At 41.3% G+C, this 22,217-nt stretch overlaps 1 protein-coding gene across 4 annotated transcripts in view; it reads left to right on the plus strand.

Moving 5' to 3' along the window:
- Positions 1 to 13,394, plus strand: part of fbxw7 (F-box and WD repeat domain containing 7) — a 126,838-nt gene extending 113,444 nt beyond the window's left edge. For all 4 annotated transcript variants that reach the window (XM_030738209.1, XM_030738217.1, XM_030738223.1 and 1 more), the window contains 4 exons: positions 4,394 to 4,575; positions 6,505 to 6,730; positions 8,867 to 9,077; positions 11,809 to 13,394. In XM_030738209.1, coding sequence (XP_030594069.1) covers positions 4,394 to 4,575; positions 6,505 to 6,730; positions 8,867 to 9,077; positions 11,809 to 12,077 — 888 coding nt within the window. In that variant the 3' untranslated portion in view covers positions 12,078 to 13,394. The remainder of the gene's footprint in view (positions 1 to 4,393; positions 4,576 to 6,504; positions 6,731 to 8,866; positions 9,078 to 11,808) is intronic.
- The last annotated feature ends 8,823 nt before the right edge of the window (positions 13,395 to 22,217 follow it).

The following is a 22,217-nucleotide window of genomic DNA, read 5'->3' on the forward strand; positions in this document are numbered from 1 at the left end:
ACTCAGATAAAATAGATGAGGTTGGGCCGTGAACTTGGTCTTTTGAAAATGAAAACATTCAAAGAGAAGCCTTTCAAAAAAAAAAAATCAATGTTCTGCATGATCACACTGCAGCGGATATCCCTTTCTTTCACATGTTAGAAGACTTGAGTTTGCTTTTCGTTGCTGCAGAGGTTCGGCCAAACACATAAAGTAAAGTTGGCTGTCCCCCAGCTGGTGATTACATGCATATCAGTCACAGCATTTGCTGATCTGAACAGATCTTGCCAAGGTCATCCGATAGGCATGGAGCACAGTTTGGCTCTCCTTCACCCAAAGACTAATATCTGGATGACAGGTTGTTGAATTACAGCTGCAGTGGCTCCATATCGGTGGTTGAAGCCTGCGATGAGTCACATCACCAGCAGGCTTTAATGCTTTTTTTTTTTTTTGCTTTTTTTTCCCCTTTCCCCCCTCCCCAACCCACCCTGCGTTCAGAATGACATCACAGAGTATATTGTATGTTCTTTCAACAATGCTAATCTGCCTCGGGATTGTTTGTTTACATTAGTCATGAAGAGATGAGCCTAAATCCGTGTGTTTGGGTGCTGTATTCAGAGCACACAGCCCCTCTGTGGATTTCATCTCTTTGCCTCCTTAGCTCTCGACACCACAGTGTGTGAATCCCTCACTGGAGAGGAACGGCCAGTTAAGCCGAATCGACCATTTTGGTGAAGTGGCTGTCGATGCCAGTAAAACTGTAAAGTAAAAATACAATGAGATTACCGGCCCCTGGATTTGTTTTTTCTTGCTGCTGTCAGAATTCTTTAGTCTTTGCCAGCTTATTTGAAGACTTGATTGCTACTTTTTCTTATCCTCTGTCTATGAGATGCAGGCCTGTAAAGTGGCTGTCAGTAATCTTGAAGTGTTACACAGCTTACGATGGCTGTTGTGACTCCCAACAGACACATCATTCCATTGCAAGTCTCCAAGTTTGTAGCAATTATCTTTTCTCTATAATTTTTATTAGTGATTTTTTTCTTTGTTCTTTTTTTTTTTGCATATTTTGCAAACAAATCCTTGAACTTCAGCAAAAGCACTGTCACCCAGTCTCTCCTTCTACAGCTCTGCTGCTAACACCACATCTTAAGTCTTACTGAGAACCCTGTCGATAATGGACTGCAGCATGCTGCATAGCAGAGATGAGAAACTGTGATTGCATTAGACTTTTGTTCGTGCTCTGAAAGGTCAGTATGTTTGATTTGGGGTCAGAAGTAGTCCCTCAAATCAGTAATGAGTTTGGTGACTGATTACAGATTGCAATAGTAAATTGGCTCAGAGATCAGAGTGGGTGCCTTTTCCTTCAGTAGAGAGCAGAGATCCAGTTGCAGCAGCTTGCACTGCAGGTGGATGATTTAAATTGACAGGACAGGACGAGAAATTGGTCACTGTGTTGACAAATTGTGCCAGAGGGAAGCCAGTATTAACAGTTCTTCTGTTGTTTGCACCTCTTTTCCTCAGAAACATTGCCTTCAGTTTAGAGGGATCAGTACAATTCCCCTGTGATGGGATACTGTGGGGTGAATCAAGGGTTGTTGCGTTCAAAATGTTCTCAGCTTTGTCTTTACACCGAAAAATGCGTCTGATCAGATGATTTTGTTGATACCCTTTTCACTCAGATTTGTGAATTATGTATCTTTCAAACTCATTACGTTTTTTTTTAAAGTGTAGAAAGTGTGCATTCTATTAACAGGCTCATTTGCATGAACATGGCCTAAAATTTTAATTGCTCAACAAATATTAATCAGATGCTGTTACTCCAGCACAGCTAGAGATTTAACAAACACCACGACTGGTATTTGTTGTTTCATCTTTGCAGCTAGTTTTGTCCTACCCCTTGATTAATATTGCTCACTGTATTATATCAAACACAGTGAGTTGAACCCATGCTGTGAGGTAATCAAGGAATTATTATATGAGCACATTTTATCTAAAGACTTCCACACCTGGAAGAAAACTGGGGTGCTAGCTAGTAATCAGGTTAGAGAGTGGGATTTATTTGGGGTGCAACTACTGCAAGAAGCAAAAAGTGTTTAAAATTTAAGCAAAATAAGATTATCTGCTGAAACTTGTAGACGTGGTCTGGCAGATCTTCAAAAAGCTTTGTTTTCCTGCTGAAGATACGGTTGCTTAGACGGTTCTTGAAGGCTCCATCGTTGGTCGGATGGACCTTTGTCTTTGCTTGTCTCCAGCTTCAGCCAGGGACGTCAATCTTCCATCCAGGCACACAAACAAACACATCTCACTGCTTCAAAGAAGACTGCCTGGTGCTTAACAGAGCAGAGCGTGTCCTTGGTGGTGCCTGTCAGCGGCAGCCTCAGCTGTCAGGCAGATTTAAGATGGCAGACCTGTGGACTGGTGTCGTACTCGGGTAGAGGTGTCCTCTGCAAGATCCTTTAGCTGCATCAAGAATGGTTAGAGAGCACCTGAGGTCAATATTTAAATGAAAGTATTGATTATTTCTGCGTGTAAATCGACCTGTATGAAGCTGACTGAATATTGTGCTTTCATAACAGAGCCTTTATCTATGGAGGAAAGCACAGTGTGATTACCGGTACTTATGTGACACAGCTGTTTATCCTCTTAGTACTTTGGAGACTTGGAGTAGCTCAAAACCTTGTCATCAGATCGTCAACACAAGACATAGAAAAGGCAAACGAAGAAGGGAAAAAAATAAGAATAAATTAGCAAGCGTTTGTCACCCTGGTACTTTAGTTATGTGTTTCATAAATCTATATTGAGACATTCGTAACCTCTCGTTCCTTTGAGGTCAAAGAGTCAAGCATGTGAATGAAACTATAGTCACAGTAATCTTTTAATCATCTGGTATCAGTCTATAATTATCTGATGGCTTCACCTGAGGCAGTTTCTTTTCACCACTGCAGAGCATTAGCTGAACGCACATTTAGCCCCTCATCTGGCCCATATTCTCCTCGTACTGTATTTGTGCTCAAGAAAGGTGGGTTGTTCAATACAAAAGGAAATCTCCTGCATTTGTCTTTCAATGAGGCCAGCTCTCGGGTTGCTAAAACAGATACTCCCCCACCACTGTTTTTATACCAAGAAGAGATTTGATGCAAATGTAAACCATTGTATGAAAACCCTCATGTATTTAAAAAAAAAAAAAAAAGGCCTTCACACATTCATTAAACAGCCGCTAATCTTCTTTTATTCGTAGGAACCGGTTTATTTTATGTTTGTTTCACAGACCGATAAAGATGCCTAAGCCCTTCATTTCAGATATTCTCTCTTCCCACGTAGTGTTTGAGTAGGCTCTAATCACACTCTGATTCTTGTTCCTGGAGGCTTTGATTTATGGGAAAAATCCTGCATGATTGTGTCCCCAGTGTGATATAAGCAGCTGCAGGCCCGTAGTTGAATGTTACACAGCAGTATCACACGTTCATCACTAATGTAAATTAAAATGTGTGTTAAACGCTCAAAGTAATCCTCATGATATACTGTGATATTCTGTAAGTCAGCCGTGTTTATGCAGTCTGCAGTATTCTCTTGTTTTCTGGTGTAACAGGGCCACAGTGGTAAAAGAAGACTTTTAACACTGAAGTGAGGTTGATTGTAAGCGCATGCCATTTTGGCCCACAGATAATGGAGTGAGTCTTTTTTATCACAGGACAGAGTAGAGAAGACAGACCGCAACGTCATCTTTCGCTTTGCTATAAAAGCTTTCACCCTGCACTGCCATTCACTGCTCAGTGGCTTATCAGCTGCAGCTGTGGGGGGTGGGGGGTCACCCGCCTTGCACTTCTGTGACACACTCCACTCTGAACCTGACACAACCCACAGCAGCTGCAACTTCCACAGTTTGCCCCTCTCCCTAAAAGAATTTGAATTTAATGCGTTTGGGAGGCACAAATAGGACAAACTGATTAGACACACATTCAGCTGATCAGAAAGCTTTCCATAACTGCTGTAATCAATAGCTAATCTTCCATCCCTAATGAGGATGAATGGAGGCATTTTAGTTGAAGACGGGCATCAACCCTTTCTACAAAGGGACTGATTTGGCCACTTTCTAACAGATAACTTAAAGCTTGTGCAGAGCTCAGGGAGGTTTTGTCCCAGCACGACGGCACCGAGCGTGGACTCGCTCACTCAGTTTTCCCTTCCTATAAAATGCCAAATAAAATTTAACTTTTTTTTTTTTTTTTCCCCCCGAAGGCAGCAGGAGGTCATGCAGGAAGAGAAAATCCCGAATGAGATTTTATGAATTCTTAGGCTGAGTTTTAATATGTATGAATGTCATCACCCTGAATGTCTATCAAATGAACTTTTCTAACATCTGAAGTCCCGGATATTGGTGAGGAATCCTGATCGGGACTACTCTTCTTTTCAGTGTCTGCGGACATTGGTGGGCCACACAGGGGGCGTGTGGTCATCCCAGATGCGAGACAACATTATCATCAGTGGCTCGACTGATCGCACACTCAAGGTTTGGAACGCAGAGACGGGAGAATGTATCCACACCCTCTATGGGCATACCTCAACAGTGCGCTGCATGCACCTACATGAGAAAAGGTATGGAGCAGTCTCACTGTTGAGCTTTAAGTCCATGTAAAAGTCTGAAAACAGCACATTTTAGATGTTTTTTGGCTTTTAGTGTGCTGTCGATGGGATGAAGATTTAGGCTTTTTCATAATAAATTCGGATTAAGTCATTTTTCAAGCAAAACTTGTCAGATGCCTCCCGGTTCTAGCATAATAACTGCTGCTTTTCTCTCTCGTGTGTGATATTAAACTCAGTATCTTTGAGTATAGACAAACAAAAAGTACTTTGTACTATTGATAAAAGAATTTATGAAAATAATGGTATTGTTGGTAGCATTCTTAAATAAATCAATTTTAGTGTTTGAGTGTCGCAAATTGTGTTCTACTGAGTCTGAAACTCTGCGCCGTCCTATTTAAGAAATTTTCATATTTGTTTAATACTCTGGTAGGAATATTAGCACTGTGTGATCTGTGCCTGAAACCAAAGTTGATCTACACGTCCAAAAGTGTTCACAGTGGATTCCCATTACCTGACGTGATGTTTGTGTGTGCTGTTCACACACATAAACAATAGCAGTGTTATATATGAGTGCAGACGAAGTGCAAACATTTTACCTAATGTTGCTCATGGATTACGAAATTAGCTTAATGGCCATTCTCAACAAGTAAGAATAAGAATAAAATGAGACATCTTGCATGCATGAAGCAAATCAGGTTTTCAGTACAGACTGGGCGGCAACAGCTCTCATGTCTGTTGACTGAATGTAAGGCTACAGGCAGCCGCTAGTTAGCTTAGAACACACATTAAATTTAGATGGATCTAGCATGGCTAGATATGGCTGAGAGCAGATAAAGAGCTAGCATGGCTGTCAAAATTTTACACTAGTCAAAGCAGCGCCCACAAACTCACGTTGTATCCTGTTTGTTTTAATGTATGTAAAAACAAAAGCTTCACCGTGTAGCTCCCCAGAAATAGGAAGAACAGGGTAAAGTAAGCCTTTAATGTTTCTTATGATTCATGCTACCCAAATTTACAAAGCAAAGTAAAAAAAAGAGCAACTGTACAGCACTGAAAGTGGACAGTATCTATGAAAGAGAGCATGCGGTTTCATAGTGATTAAATAGACCCTGTGAGGCGACTTAAGTGAACTGCTGCTCACTCATTCACTCAGTATCACACTCCGGAGACTCGAAGTGCTCTTTTCGCCTTAAGGCCCACCAAGGTTTTTGTGTAGCATTTGATTACTCACTCAGTGGAAATGCTGTGAGCTGCTGGTAGACAGTGAATAACATGTGCCTGATTTCCATCTGTGCAGCACCTTGAGGGGTTTAATAAATGGAGAATGGGCTGTGTGTATCTACAGCATGTTTTTGTTTTTTGTTTTTTTGGGGGGGAGGGGGGGTTAATTGAAATAGCCCGTGAAAATTTAAAGCCAGACATGGAGAAATGCCCCACTTGGTCTTTACTAAAATGCATTGAATCATTTTTACTTTAACTGTGATGATCTGAAACTTGAGTAACTGTCACTGTAAAGGGAGTTTTCTTCCTATAACCTGTAATACAGTTTTCTGTTCTGAGTGAATACACAGATCAGGGCGGCTGTTTAAGTCAAACAGTTCTTTTTGTACATTCATGTATGAACGTGACTGTGATGCTCATTGTCATAGGAGTGAAAGGAACTGTGCATACCTGCCTCATTATGCTGTCAGTGCAGCTGCCATTTTATGAATGAGCAGCTGTATAGACTATTGAATTTAATCTTGGAGAATGGATGACTTGAAATGCACATTACATCTGTGGGAAAGCAGCTCAGCATAAAGATGGCTATTGAATTCACAATGGTTTACGCTGATTGCGGCACCCACACTCATCCTCATTCATCCCTGAATGTCTCTTGAAACTTTGTTCTCTGCTGCAGTTACATTCCTCACTCTGTGTTTCTGTCTGGTATCCTCTCAGGGTGGTCAGTGGATCTCGTGACGCCACACTGCGCGTCTGGGACATTGAGTCAGGTCAGTGTTTACACGTCCTCATGGGCCACGTGGCGGCGGTGCGCTGCGTCCAGTATGATGGGCGACGGGTGGTCAGCGGTGCCTACGACTTCATGGTAAAAGTGTGGGACCCCGAGATGGAGACCTGCCTCCACACGCTGCAAGGCCACACAAACAGAGTGTACTCATTACAGGTGAGGCCTTAAGATTAAAGAAAAGACTGGTCATGTGAGGCACTGCAGTGTGTGTTTGTATAAATTAACCTTAGCTTTAAAATGTAAGTTGAAATGTAGGTATTACTTAGTTTTATCGGCACACAGAGAGTCTGTAGTCTTTGATGAGAAGTCATAATAATCATAGTTTTATCATTTAGTCTGTAAAACATCTGTCAGCCATCAGAAGATGGATGCAGTGTAGTAATAAAGGGATGGACATGGTCAGCAACAATACTCATGTAGACTTTGGTGTTTAAATAATGCTCAGTTTTTACCAAGGGGCACAAAATCACACCCCCACCAGCATAAATAATATGCTTTCATGTTGTTTACACCAAATCCTGACCCGGCAATCAAAACTCAGCCGACAGCGTTATCCCAATCTAATGTTGTCTGATTTTGGTGAGCCCACATGAATTGCAGCCTCACGTTCCTGTTCTTAGACTGGCAGCCAGTGTGGTCTTCTGCTGCTGTTGCCCGTCTGCTTCAAGGTTCAGTGTATTGTGCGCTCAGAGATGCTCTTCTGCTTACCTTGGTTGCAATGAGTTACTGTTGCCTTCCTATGAGCTCGAAGCAGTCTGGCCTTTGACATCAACAAGGCATTTTCACCCAGAGAACTGCTGATATTTACTTTTTTCAGATCATTCTCTGTAAACCCTGTGGTGGTTGTGTAGGAAAATCCCAGTAGATCAGCAGTTTTTGAAACTCAGAGCAGCCTCTCTGGCACCGACAACCATGCTACATTCAAAGTTTTATCCCCATTCTGATGCTCTGTTTGAACTTCAGCAGGTCCTCTTGACCATTTCTACATGCTTAAATGCATTAGGTTGCTACCATGTGATTGGCTAATTAGATATTTGTGTTGATGAGCAGTTTAGGAGGTGTACCTAATTAAGTTGGTGTGCGTAGGTTAATATAAAATGACATCAGGGTTCTGAGTGAAAAACTTTGCGCTGTCCATGGTCCTGACATATGAAAAGCATTGAAAATCTGTCATTAAGCTAAACATTTAATGTATTTCATGAATTTAATTTTTTTTTTTTTAAATTTGGTGTGAGGATTAACATAAAGCATTGCAACACTCAGTGTGAAACGAAAAGCTTTTTTAAAGATTCTGTTCTTTAGGTGTTGAAATAATGGTACAATTGGCAGTAAATTGATTACCTCAAACTTTTCATTACTCATCCCCAAATTTTGCTGTCTGAAGGGGAAAATCATACACAAGCATGTGCAACCAGACCAGCTGCTATACCATTTTATTTTATTTTTTTGTCCTGGTTAATATGAAAAAAAAAAAATACCCACCTCAAACTGATTGTCAGCTTTGCATTAAAAGTGACCAGATAACACTCAAAGACATTCATAAAAGCACCTTCATTTTCATGGTAGATGTCATATCTTAATGTTACCAGACTAGTTTGTGTGGAACAACCAGTTTTAATTTAGTTATGTTTAAGTGTGCATAACACAGCTTAGCTTTAACAAAGGAAGAGCCACTAAACGAGCCTTTGGACTGTTCAGTATTTCCTTTAAACTGTCTTAAGGAAGAACTTCACTGACGCGTGTCCAAGTACTTCTGTGGAGTGAAGTAGTGCTCCTTATGTAACTCTTTGAAGCTGTGGTACACAAAAACAACAAATCCATATTTTCTTTCTCATATTCATGTGCACTTCTATATTCTTAATTTATTCTTTCCTGGTGTCTGCAAGTTGTGTTAGTTTGTTTGGTTGGGGAGGAAAAAGTTCATCTGTGTGTGTCCTCTAAAATGTCCTCTCTTCTCATCCCCTCTGTGTGATGACAGAGCACTTTGCTGGTGCCATAACCCTCACAGAGGAGGCTGATTACTGCACTGATTGTTTTTTTTTTTGGTGCCACGCTGCTTTGATAGACTTTTTAAAGTGTTGGTTCTTTGCAACTAGACTTGGAACAAACAGAAAAGCTTTCACAGATCAATAAAAGTCATCCATTTTAAATGGGTTTAATCTTAAGTTAATAGAAATAAAGTATGCTGTGCTGATATGTAAGGTGTTTTTGCCATCAGCTCCAAGTTAAAGTGACAGTTTTGGTTATTGAAGTGGCAGTTTGATTTTCAGCAACTTTAAACTATTCCTGTAGTTCGATGGGATCCATGTCGTGAGCGGCTCATTGGATACGTCTATAAGGGTCTGGGACGTGGAGACGGGCAACTGCATCCACACGCTAACGGGGCACCAGTCCCTCACCAGCGGCATGGAGCTTAAAGACAACATCCTGGTCTCAGGCAATGCAGACTCCACTGTCAAGATCTGGGATATCAAGACTGGCCAGTGCCTGCAAACACTGCAAGGTGAGTGAGCTGTAGTATGAAGAGTGTGGGAGTTATCCTAAAATTTAGGGAAAACTAGAGGCCCTCTCTTATAATGTGCAACTGGTGTAAAAACAGCAAGTTCTCGGACAACACCCGTCGCTGAAATCTGATGTAATTAGAATGACTACATGTTTCATGACTACATGTGTCACACATTTGTGAGTCTGTCATGTAGGCAAAGCTGCAGATAGATCTTGCTGCAACAGGTGTCTCCAGGACCACATTTTGTGGTGTAAAACACACACCAGGGCAAAAACATGTTGTAGGACTGATGTACATTTACTACAGGAGCTGGTGCATTGTCTCCCACATAGAAGATCTTCACCTTAGTGGCGTTAGACTCCAACATTTTGGGGGGATTTGAAGGATGTTCGATTCTTACTTCCAAATATATCTGTCATACTTGCTGGGAGTGATGAGATTGGAGCCTGGAAACCAAACTCGAACTATATTTTTCTGATAAAGTAATTTCTGATTTGAGCTCTCTGAGGAGGCCTTACAGTAAAATCAGCACAACAGAAATTGTTTATTCATTATTGATTCTTAAATCTGAGGCACTCAGAAAACTGTAATTTGATTAGAGAAAAATCCCTATATCAAAGGTGTGACAGTTTTGTAGTTCTACCTAAAGGTAATGGCTGTTTGCTTCGATTCTTACTGTTCAAATAGTGTTTTCGAAGTTTAATATCAGGTCTGAAGTTTTGAACTTGGCAGAAGGTGCCGATCAAGGTTCTTCAGCTTATTTGACAGGGCAGCCAAGCCACATCAGATTTTTGGGGGATGTAACTCTCATTGGTTTTTTTATGTTTTTTTCTTTCTTAATTTTCTGTCCTGTGTGATAACAGTAGACTTATCTCATATTGGAGGTGAAGATTGTGCAACTATCCACAAAGTGTCTACAAAACAACTCGCATGTAGACTGAAATGTAGCTGTATGGTATATATCCAAGAATAAGTGACTTTAAGTGTGGTAAAAGTGGCAGAACCAGCCTTGGACAACAACAACAGCAAAACACATTAGATTGGACTCTGTTTGATACTGACAGTCCAATTAAAAATCCATCTAAATTACCTGTTTGTGTGTGTGTGTGTGTGTGTGTGTGTGTGTGTGTGTGTGTGTGTGTGTGTGTAAGTAGAGCGATACTGAGCCAACACCTTGCAAGCCTGCTGGTCCTGATTACAGTCTCATTTCCTTTGTGTCTGAATAGTTCTAACTCCATTAGCAGCAATGTTGCCTCACAGGAAGTTGGAAATCCTTAGCTGAATAGCAGTGGCAACCAGCAGTGCCCCACTCCTAACTGCCCTCATTAGCAAACTACAAACATGCACGATTGTGCTGCATCCACGACACACACAGAGCAGCTGAACAAAAGGATGGTCGTATGAGAGCCTTAAGAGAGCAAGTGGGACTGTGGGGGGGGTCTGTCTGGTGAAGAGGGGTGACTACAGTAAAAGACTGAGGGCTGGGGAACTTTGTGGGTCATATAATTAGGTCAGCGGACAATTTCTGCTATTCATTAGTGTGTTTTGATAAGACAATAGGCCAACAACAAGGCTGTTACTGTCAGCTCGAGAGAGCATAGGTAATGATGGAGCACAGTGCTTTGTTGTGGTAATGGGGAGAGCAGAGGGAGGAGAGAGACAGGCAAGTTGGGGGTTGGTGCAGTATTGTATAGTCGGGTAAATAACTCAGCCTTTGAACTAACCGGAGACAGAAATGGAAAAGATGTGAAAGCTTGTTCACAGAGATTTCAGCAAATTTCCTCTGCGAATGGCTGTGTATCCAGAAACTGGTTAAATGTGTCTGAGCTCACAGTTCAGTAAAAATCAGTTTTTTGCCAGCACTTGACTCGGCACTCGTTTTTGTTTTGAGTCAGCCTAATTGATTTAATCAAGGTATGATTTTCAAACATGGAGCCACTGCACACATACAGTCTCAAATACACTCACCTCAATCACTAGAGGCTTTAACCGGTACGTACTGCCACCAAACAGACCAGACGAAGGTGTAGCTGAAGCTGCTTAGCGTCTGAGCCCTGGCAGCTCGTCCTAAAGCCTACCAGCTGTAGGAAGATCTCATTGTCGCAGCACCTTCAGGAATAAGAGTTCTTCTTTCACCTCACAAGCTGCCACATATCTCACTTTCAGATCTTTTGCTGTATCTGGGTTCTTTATTTTTAAACTCTTTGATTCACTGTTTGCCAGTGTACTATTACTTTTGAACAAGAATTTCCATGGACTTTGGTGAAAAAGTGTTTCACTTATAAAAGGTTTATTAGAGGTTTCAGGATCTCACTGATCCTGACATGTCTACTGGCATCTTGAAATATACCCTAAAATATTTTAGGTCATGAAACTAAATAACCATTCATAAATAAACTAAAAGTCACTCTTGGTTCTTTTTACATTTCCTATCAAGTAAAGATCTAAGAATCTAAGAACAGAACTAAATTAAATTGTTTGGTTGAGTCCGTCTCGTGCAGCGTTGCTAGTTCTGCCTCTACCACGTACCAAAAACGTGCACATATCACTCAGAGCCTTTTAACTGTGGTCTGAGAGCAGATAAAGTGCTTAAGCTCCTAAAAATGTCATAGGAAAAGTTAATTAGTTAATGCGAAAGACTATTAATTGCCCTTTTTTCTTTTTTTTTTTTTCTTTTTTCTTCCCTTTTACCTCATCCCACTAACTACAATTTTCTGTGTGTGTTCAGGTCCTCACAAGCACCAGAGCGCCGTGACGTGCCTCCAGTTCAACAAGAACTTTGTCATCACCAGCTCGGACGATGGCACAGTTAAACTGTGGGACCTGAAGACGGGCGAGTTCATCCGTAACCTGGTGACTCTGGAAAGTGGGGGCAGCGGCGGTGTGGTGTGGCGCATCCGGGCCTCCAACACCAAGCTGGTATGCGCGGTGGGTAGCCGCAACGGCACAGAGGAGACCAAGCTGCTGGTGCTGGACTTTGATGTAGACATGAAGTGAGGGGGAACGCGGTGAGGAAGGACAAAGAGAGCGAACCCCAGAGGAAGGAATAGAGAGGGAATGGGAGACACGGCACCTGGAAACTGGAGAGCCAACATCCAAATGCTAGAACCACCACCACCAAACAGTGGGCTGTCCTGTCCTCTACCATCATCTTCCCAAACCCCACCCCCCACCCCCTTTCGGGCAAATGTTACTGGCAAAGACAAACACCCTCACCTGTTCAGCTCCTGCTTTTTAGCCCCCTCCACCAGCGTAAGGTGGAGTGAAAGGGGATCGGGTTGGAAACGAGGCGAGGAGGGTGGAGCATGACTGGTCTGTCCTGTGATTGGCTGTGAGAAAGAAGAGGAGGATAGGAAAGGAACGAATGACTGAACTCTTTTGAAGTGACTCTCAGTCCTTTTGGTTTGGGGGCAGCTTTACTCAGAGACTTAGTTTCGCTCAAGCCTGACAGATTTTGACATGTACAGAGATATATTATTTTTTAAAGCCCCCCCCCCCCAAGTTCCCCTCCCATCAGCCTGTGCCCACAAAAACACACACATACACTCAAAAGGCCAACCGTAAAGTGGGAAGCATTGACCGCAGGTAAAAGCTGAGGAAGGTGGATTTTCCACAAACAGTTACACCTAAAAGAGCTGCTCGGTGTAGCCTGTTCAGGCTAGTTTCTTGTCACTCCATTTCTGTTCTTTTTTTTTTTTTTTTTTTGTTGTTTTCCCCTTCTTTAGTTTGATTTCTTTAAAATACCGCACACAAACACAACTGTGAATTTCAACACCTCTTTGGTTTATCATATGAAAGGGTTTTTTTTGCCTTTCCTCACTGTTGCCAACAGCAACAAATCCCAGTATTAGAAACCTGCCCTGTTTTAGGTTTGCCATCTTTATGTCACAAGGGTTTATTTTGTTTTATTTTTTTCACTTGAGTTTTTTTGTTTTGTTTTGTTTTTCCTTTCTGTTTTCTACTTACCTGGGTTTTGGAGCGCCGCCTCCGCATAAGCATCCGTGCTGTCCAGATTTTTCCAGAGTCTAGCTTGGGTGGTTTCCTCAATGCCAGTGCTGTGATGAGAGGAAGAAAAGATCCTTTGCTCTAAGCGCTATGGATTAATGCCCCCTGAACCCCACTTGTTCCCCCTGCCTCAGCTCCCTTTTCCCCCCCTCTACCGTTTTCCCCCAGTGGCCAAACTGTATTTATGCTGCTAGATGAACGGGAAAAAAGAGAGATGGAACTTTTACTTGCTGTGACGTTTTAGTCCCAGGCGAAATTCCAAATTGAACTCTATATGTTTGGACTTGCATAAACGAAATATGACAAAAAGGTAACATCCAGCTTTTTATTTTTGTTTTGTTTTTGCCACTGAAACTTGAGCCAAACGTGCCTCTACGAGGCTGAGAGGGAGGCATCGTGTCCGACAGATACTGACGGGAGCGCCTGCAGAGAGGAAATGAGGGGATGTACACTGTTGGCGTGCGTGTGTGTGCATGAGTGCGTGTGTTGGCGTGTTAATGGGCAACTTGTAAACACATTCCTTGGGACAAAGCTCTTTCAGCCTGTTCTTTGGGGAAATGTACAAATGCTGTTCAGACTGGCAAAGACAAAAAACAAAAAAACACAAACCTAGCAGATCGATTTTTAACACGCGAATGAAAGAACTGTCCATATCCGTGCGTGTGATTGTTGTTCCATTCAAAGATGTCTGAAGCAACAGAGGAGACCATCACAAGCATCAACTGACAGGTGGAGCTGCCGGGAGTCTTAGTGTTACATGAGTTGCAGTTAAAATGACCCGGGCGGCTGCAGCCTCGCGGATTGTCAGTGGGGAAAAATAAATAAATAATAATAAAAAAACAAAAAAAACAAACAAAAAAACCACGAAGGCAACAAAACGCAAACAGAAACATTGTAGCCAAACAAAAACCGTCCCAATCTTCAAGAGTCACAACTCAAGCTGAACTGTGAAAGTGGTATAACACTGTATATTAAAAAAGAAAAAAAGAAAACAATCTTGCTCTATCTCCTCTTGTTGTTTTCTCCCTCTGTTTTAATTTATGATCTGGTTTGAGAAATCAGATTTTGTTGCAGGTGTTTTTCTTTTCTTTTCTTTTTTTTTTTTTTTTTTTTTTCAGTTCATGTAAACTGCCTGGCAAAAAAGAAAACGGACAGAAAAAACCTTAAAGGGATTGTGTATTTGTTTGATTCACTTAGAATTTTATTTTCTTATAACTTAAGTGCAATAAAATGTGGGTTTTTCTTTTTTCATTTCAAGCTGACAGTTGTCTGTTTTTGTTACCTGTATGAAGGCATCTTATGTGTTCAATAAAGCAAATTATTTGGTTAATTACATCCACAAGGGAATAATTTTAACAAAAGCAAAACCATGATTTGGTTTCAGTTTAGCAAGTTTCCCCTTCAAGATCGTCTTCTTGTGCACCTCTGCACCATTTCCAGCACTCCTGTTTTTATGTGCTCCCTGCAATTCCTCTTCTGACACTTAAAACACGTATGTTTGCATGTGATCTCCTCCACTGTTTCCAAAGAGCAACTTTTCAACTCAAACCCAGGCTTAAGACCAGTTGTGACATAAACAGCTACAGCAGGCAGATGGTGGGCTGCAAAAATGTCCAAGGGCTCTGCAGAGGACCAATGCACAATCATGTTTTAAGAGATACAGTTTTGTGGTGATTTAAAAAAAAAAAAAAGAGAATCCTGTGTTTAAAATGGGTTGTAGCACATGTTGCTGTTCAGGTAATTTGCACTGGTGCGTTATAGTAGGTGTCACATTGATAATGTGACCCCGGAGGACACCCTTAGTTGGTGCACAACACTAAATTTCTTAAAAGATGACAAACATGTCCCTGGTCACAGTGTTGCTCCAACTCTTGGCTTGGACACTGTACGTTCTTCCACTGGAGACAGAGATCAAGCTGTCCTAAACATGAAGCAAACATTCCAGGTCTATATTAAAATTACAAATATGCATGTACAAGTGTCATAAAGGGACTTTTACAGAGGGATTAGGATTGCTTCAAGCAGTTCAGAGGAGCACAAAGCGATGACCTTCAAAGAGGCAGTTGTTGCCTGTTAAATCAAGTAAGGGCTGAGTCACTCAACTTCATGGTTGTACTTCTTACTCAACAGGTTGCATCTTCACTTCAGCAGCTGTTCTTGTAGACTCAGTTTGAGGTCTCGTGTTTTTATGGATTTTGGTTTTAGTTTTTGTTCCATTTATTGCTCAAGTCACATTAATTGAAAGACATTTAAGAAATCTCATCAAAGGACCAATCACACTAATTCCCCTCACCTTAATACATCACATGAGCATAAAGGCCACATTTCCACCACTTATTCCTTCATGTTTGGCATTCAGTTGTTTAGCTCAATAACATCCAATAGAAATATGCAGTATTTAAAATTAAAAATAAAAAATGCACTTGAACGCATCACTAATCTCTCTTACAGAAAATACTTTTTTTTTTAACTTTGAGAAATTTTCCTCAGAAGCACTCAAACTGAAGCAAAAGATGTCAAGGTTTGACTGAAGGGGGGGGGGGGGGGGGGGGGGGGGGGACTCAAGTTCATTGTTCTCATTGTAATGAAGCAACATGTCAGCCAAAGCAACGAAATGGCTCGTTTTTAATAGTTTTTGGACAGTGAAGGATCTCAGAGGAGGAACCTTTATGGCTTTGGCCTCAGTGGTGGTAGAATCAATTTTTCCCAGGGGATTTGTTGACAGGCGTTATAAAGACTAATGTCAGTTCTGTTCTTTTGGTCAATCCGTATTATATGCATTGGTTACAGCCCCACACTCGCAGTTCGAAGTGGTGGGCAACTGACAGGAAATTAATCAGCAGCAATTTGCAGATGCCAACCTGCAACTGAACACCCAGTGGATCCAAATGCAGAAATGTGGCCCGAGTTTCACACGGTTGTCAGTATCTGTATTTTGTTATAAATCCAGTCACACATTAAGTATTTCTAAACAGCAGGATTACTTTGTGCAGCACCGTATGCATCCACTGCTTTTTATTATGGTGCTTTTTGTAGATGTTAAGAGCCTTTTATGTAAGATACTCAAAGAAACTGAATCCAGATAGCCTGAAGTGGCAGACAAAACACTTATTCACACTTCCAATAAGTGTAATTTTATCAAAGTGTTGTTTTGCAACTTCAAAATGCTAATGAGCTATTTGTTTTCTGTTTAGTCTTTAATTATTTTTCAGCCTGTGAAGATAATTCATTCAGCTCAGCTTCACATGTTGCAGTCGTTCTGCTGCGCTCTCTTCTGTATTTAAAAGCACCGTGAACAGTGGCTGGGGAGCAATTTAAACGTGACCCACTTGGTACCCTCCCACCCCACCCCCCAAACCGTTATCTGTCAGGAGCCCGAACAGTTCGTGTGGCAGCAGTTGCTGTCTGCGCTGTGCTGCAGATTCCCTCCCGTCTGTTGCCTAGCAATAGTTCGTGTCTGGCCTGGCCTCAGAGCTCAGTGTCCACTCGGAGCATAAACAGAATGGTGAGGAAGCAGTGAGTGCTGAACAACCTCACATGAATGGACATGTGGGGCGTTTCCACTTTGGTTGAAAAGGTTATGTTATGCACCGTTTGTTTCCAGGATGCACTTGTGTGGCGTGCAAGCAGCCCTTCTGCTCCGGAGCATAGTAAACAACCTGTGACTGACACATCGCTGCGCATCATCTGATTGTTTTTCATGAATCAGTGTGAGTGCGTTTCATTCTTAGAACAGTCGGGCAAATTTGTTTGAACTACTTTATATTAAAAACTCAAACATGGTTTTGAAGCGCTTCACCGTTGGGATCAAGCACACAGTACAGTGTGCATACAAGCGCACAAACATACTGTCAGCCATGCACTCATACATGCATTCATATGCATTAGATTTGAACCATAGCCAAATATAATGGGTGAAAGATTAAGGAAACGCTAACTTATAAAAATGAGTGTTCGGCAGTCATTTAAAACAAACCACAGAATCTGCATGTGACTAGGAACTCAAATGGCTTCCAGCTTGGGTTTCAGGCCCCTCCAAAGGGGCACCAGATATGAGAAGTGGTCTTTAAGTTCCACACCACCCTAACAAGAGGGGGAAAAATGTATTTGGTCGATCTCGCCTTCAAGGTTGTCTGGTTTTGCACTTCTCATCTGTCAGATTACAACTAATGCTGGATCTCTTCCACTTAGCCAAAACTGCAACATTTCAGTTTTTATATTTGGGGAAGAGGACAAAGCTGCATGTGAGTAACTGTTGTGCTGGGATGACCAACAAAAAAGGTTATTCAATTCCATGTTTGTGTAAATTTTCCAGCCTCAGATGGCTCCAGAAATGACAGAATTCTGCTTTGACCATCTGACCTGATGCACCGCCTTCAGTCTTGGAGACCGTGGACTTCCACTGAAACCTGTTTGGTCTCTGGGACCTACGCTTAGAACCTGATCTCACAACCAGTGATGATCCTGGATATAAAAGTCAGGTCATTTTAACCAAAAGGTTTTTGCTCTCTGTGCAGGTTCGAGACAGACTCACAAGTGTACACACAAAGGAAATTTAAGGGGCATCGCAACAGGTCCACTTGACTTTTAATATTGCATTTATTGATCTTTTTTTTTCCTTTTTGAGATGGTTCATCTGAGGAGTTCAGAGTGTTCTTGTCATCAGACAGGACAAGGTGCCCAAGTAGATATTGTATTACATTTGTAAGGGTTGATACATTAATGTATTATTGTTTTTGGACTTATAAGTCCATAAACAATATAAGACCCATAAGTTTCTTTCCAAGTTCCTATTAGAGAGATGTTCCCTTCATCAACATCAAAAAAACTCTTTAATAAACACACAGTTAAGGTAACTAATAATTTAAAGTATGAAACAAGATCTGAGGCACATTATTTCTTGAAATAATTGCGAAATTGTTAACATATCTTGGAAATTTTCAGTGTAGAGCAGAGGCAGATCAATGTTTACTCAAGTGTAACTTTCCCAGCTGGAGGTAGACATGACATTCCTAATCCATTGTGTGTCAGATGAGGATGCCGTTGATTTCCTTTTAAGGATAAAGAATAGTTGGGCTACAGGCTACAGCTGGTATTGAGTTAGGAAATGATGCACTTTCAGGGATGATTCTAGGCCAGTAATTGAGTCTGGAGTGATGATATTGCCACACACGGGGGGGAAAAAAATTCCTAAAAATTGCCCTACTGCCAGGCATGACCAGAACTCATGAGAAGAAATGGCTGGAGCCTGATTGTGTCTACCGTATGTTGGGTCAATGTCTGGAAACGGCTTGGCAATTACACTTCTACAAAAGCGTAAGATACGAGAGAGCGAGTGTATCGATGTATGGCAGAATGCCAGGTCTAATCATATATCTTTTCCCCCTAATTCCTTCCTTTAAGAGGTCCGGCATTTCTTGACTAATACCATATTGGAGGAATTAGAGCTTTTAAATACGAGTCCAAATCCAAGGTAGAGGTGATAGGAAAGAGAGAACTTTAGACTTGGATATATGACCAAATGTGACTAAGGGATATTAAACATTACTGTGCAAAACTCTTGCATCATGCCTCATTTCTTTATATTTTGCTTGGAAAATAGGAAATGGGTGCAGTGATTTATTGAAACGTGCAAACATGCAGTATATAAGAGAAATACAGAGTTTGTACCATTTTGTTGAGCTTGATAATAAATATTTGGTGTGACCACCTTTTATTCTTCAACACAGTCTGAACTCTCTGAGGCAGCTTTCTTCTTATTTCTTTAAGTAGTGTTCAGGAATAGTTCTCCAAACTTCTTGAAGGACATTCAAAGAGGTCCGTGCTCTGGGGAGGCCAATCCATGACTGATAGTGTTCCATTGTGTGTGCGTGTTTATATATACTTACATACTGATGAAGATTTGAACCAAAAATGTCAAGTTTGCTTTATCACTCCATCAGACCTGTTACCACTGATTTTCAGTCCAGTTTTTGTGTACTTTGGCATACCTCAGCCTTTTCTCCCTGTTTCCCTTCCTTAAGAATGGCTTCTTGACAGCCGCCCTTCCACTGAGACCATTTCTGATGAGGCTTCAATGGTTTAGTCGTAAGTAGATTGATCAGCTGAAGGGCCAGATGCATCTCTCAGGTCTTTGCTGGATTTTTTTGTTACCTGTTAGGTGTAGACACAACACTGGTTCATGTCTTTTAGGTGCCTTTTTTATACTTGCATATTTTATGCAGTAGTTTAGTGTTAAATGGCTTAACAAGCAAAAAGTATTTGAAAATGGTCAGGTACTGTATTGATCAGCCAGTGTCCAAAGGAAAACTATGAAAAACGTTTGGAAAGCCTGGAGAACTATTGCTCAAGACCAATTAAAAAATTACAAGGGAGTCTGGCTGCTTGGAAGCAAAATATGAAGAAAAGAGGAGTGACTCAAGGTGTTTTCACAGTACTGTATGTTCTGACTAAATGATTGGATTTGAAGTAGGCATTTATGCAGTAGCCAGTTTGTATCTTGAGAAAGCTTTTTACAGTTTGGTCATTTGTGTAATAATGTTTGGTCAGAGCAGCATGATTACACTCTGAGGCTGCTGAAATAATTGGCTGGCATTAGAGCTCCTCCATTAGGGAACACACAGGTCCCTCCCACCTCCTAAATGTAAAACCCAGTAGGTTATTTGGTGAATATTAGCTGCCCAAAAGTGATACAGAAAATTGATTAAAAAAAAAAAAAAAACCTCTATCTCCTTCTCTTTGTCTCTTTCTGTCTCTGTCTCTCCGAGCTATAGTTCTGCTCAGGATGAATGAGGAAAGAGAATGATCAGACTCCTTAAAAAAATTATTCTTTCATGAATGCTGGAACAGTGAGATTCATTTTATTTCCTGACATCTGAAAATTTTGAGATATTAAAAAGTCCTGGTATGAAGTTATGAGGCTCTGAGATGCACCTGCCCTTCTCTGTGTATGCCCGTCATACTTGTGTTTGACTTCTGAGAGACAGTCAAGAAATATATCACAAAGAAAATATGAAGGGGCTCAAAGAAGAGCTTTCCCTGAGTAGAGACATTGTCCTGTTTCTATAGACTGATTTCAGATCTTTACAATACTTAAAAAAGATGCATATTCAGCACATTTAAAAGCTTTATTGTTTTGTCAGGTGATTAAAATTATGTTTTTGTTATTTTAGCTGTTTGCTGTGACATATTCAAGTTGCAGTTTTAGTTTGGAGGAGTTACAGCTCTTTCACATGTAGCACCATCTTTTTCAAAAGGAAATTGAACGGAAAGGTGATGTCGTTTCCATCATTATTTCTTCAAAGAACAGGCAGGTAAAAGTCCAGAGTTGGTTCTAAGTATAGCTCAACAACATAAAAGAGCTGGATGTCTACAGGAAACAGCAGTGGTGGATGATCACAGGATCCTTTCCATGGTAAGGAAAAACCCATTCACAGCATCCAGCTGTGTAAAGAACAGTCTCCAGAAGGGACACATAATCATAATTTTCATCTAAAGAGAGGGTTCACCACCAGGTGGTTAATTTCACGAATGGAAAGGCCAGATGACTAGAAGAGAGGGTATGAAGGGGGCTTGCAGTCGCTCATGATCCAAAGCATACAACACGACCTGTAATAGCCAGAAGAGGCATTGTGGTATAATGGGCATGCTTGGCTTCCAGTGACACTGGGTCACTGGGGCTTCTTTATGAGAAAGCAACAGCCAGGTTAGTTGTGAAGTGTACAGATCTTTACTTTCTGCTCAGACTTAGCCAAATATAGCAAAGTTGGCTGGATGGCAGGTGGCCCACTGACCCAAAACACACTGTGAAACAACTGGTGAGTTTTTGAAGGCTGGCGAGTGAAATATTCTGCAATGGTCGACTCAATCACCTGATCTCAGTCTCATGCAGCACGCCTTTCATTTAATAAAAGCAAAGACAGAACCAGAAACAACAAGTGAAGACAAGTTGCAGAAGATTGTTATTATTATTATTTAATCTTATTTAAGATTGTTATTTCCATATTTTTTTTTAAATGCAATAATATAAAGTATCCATTTCTAAAATATCAAGAACATTGCTGCCAATGTAATTAACATTTTAATAATAATTAGTCACGGCTTTGTTACAATTTAAATTTTTTTAATGTTTGTAAAATGTATTTTTCTTGGAGAAAATGTTTTACGGTTCACATACTGTAACAAACAAGATTGTCTTTAAGAGCAGACGCTGATGTATCTCCACAGGCAGTCCTTTAATGAACTTAATTTTAGGAAGTGATGAATCATCTCGTTCCTTGAGGTTATTAGCCATTTATCTACTTTACACTTACTGCCTCGATTGCACTGCACTTCCTCTTGATGAATGAACACCCCTCTCTGTGCTCTCACCACTCAAAAGAAGCACGTCTGCTGTTGCCCTCAGCTCTAACTCATCCAGCGACAAACAACACACCACCGACATGAGAGATGGAAACAAGTGAGGGGATTCTCCCCCTACTGAGCATGTAAGGGTCGGGATGTTAGGATAGAAGAGGCGGAGAGGGGCTCTCACACCTCATTCCATATCCTTCCATCTCTTTGTTCAGTAATCCTACCCCGCAGCATCGTGGCTCTTCTCGTTGCCAGCAGATTCTCAAAGGGCCGCAGCATTAGCAGTGGTAGCGTTCCACTTCTATGCTTAATCCTATTTCGGACTTTGTTGTAGGCTGAGAACTGATAAAGGAGCACTTAATCACCATAACCTGTTGTCAGTGGATGATGCTGAATGGAGTTACAGTACTTGGGCTCACCAGTGATCCATAAACATATAGGTAGATCTGCAGCAGCCTTCTCTCCTTAGGGGAGCTGATGTTGATGTCTGCCATTAATCTTGACGCCTGCCCTCTGGAGAAGCATGTAGATTTGAGACAGGAAGGTCAGCAGGTATACCCTCTGTTATGGCTAACCTTTTTCTACTTCACAACCATCTTCCTCAAAAAACAAACAACCCCCCCCCCCCCCCCCCCCCCTTAAATTCTTGAAAACCCCATTGAAATGCCAGGTTTGGTAATGGCACAATTGGCACTTTGTATGGATTCCTGTGTTTAATCGCAGCTCAGCAGTGCACCAAATCACATCTTGTGTTTGTTAATGAGATGTGTCAGAGGCATT

This window comes from Archocentrus centrarchus, chromosome 1 (assembly GCF_007364275.1).
Source record: "Archocentrus centrarchus isolate MPI-CPG fArcCen1 chromosome 1, fArcCen1, whole genome shotgun sequence".
In the NCBI taxonomy this organism is placed as follows: domain Eukaryota; kingdom Metazoa; phylum Chordata; class Actinopteri; order Cichliformes; family Cichlidae; genus Archocentrus; species Archocentrus centrarchus.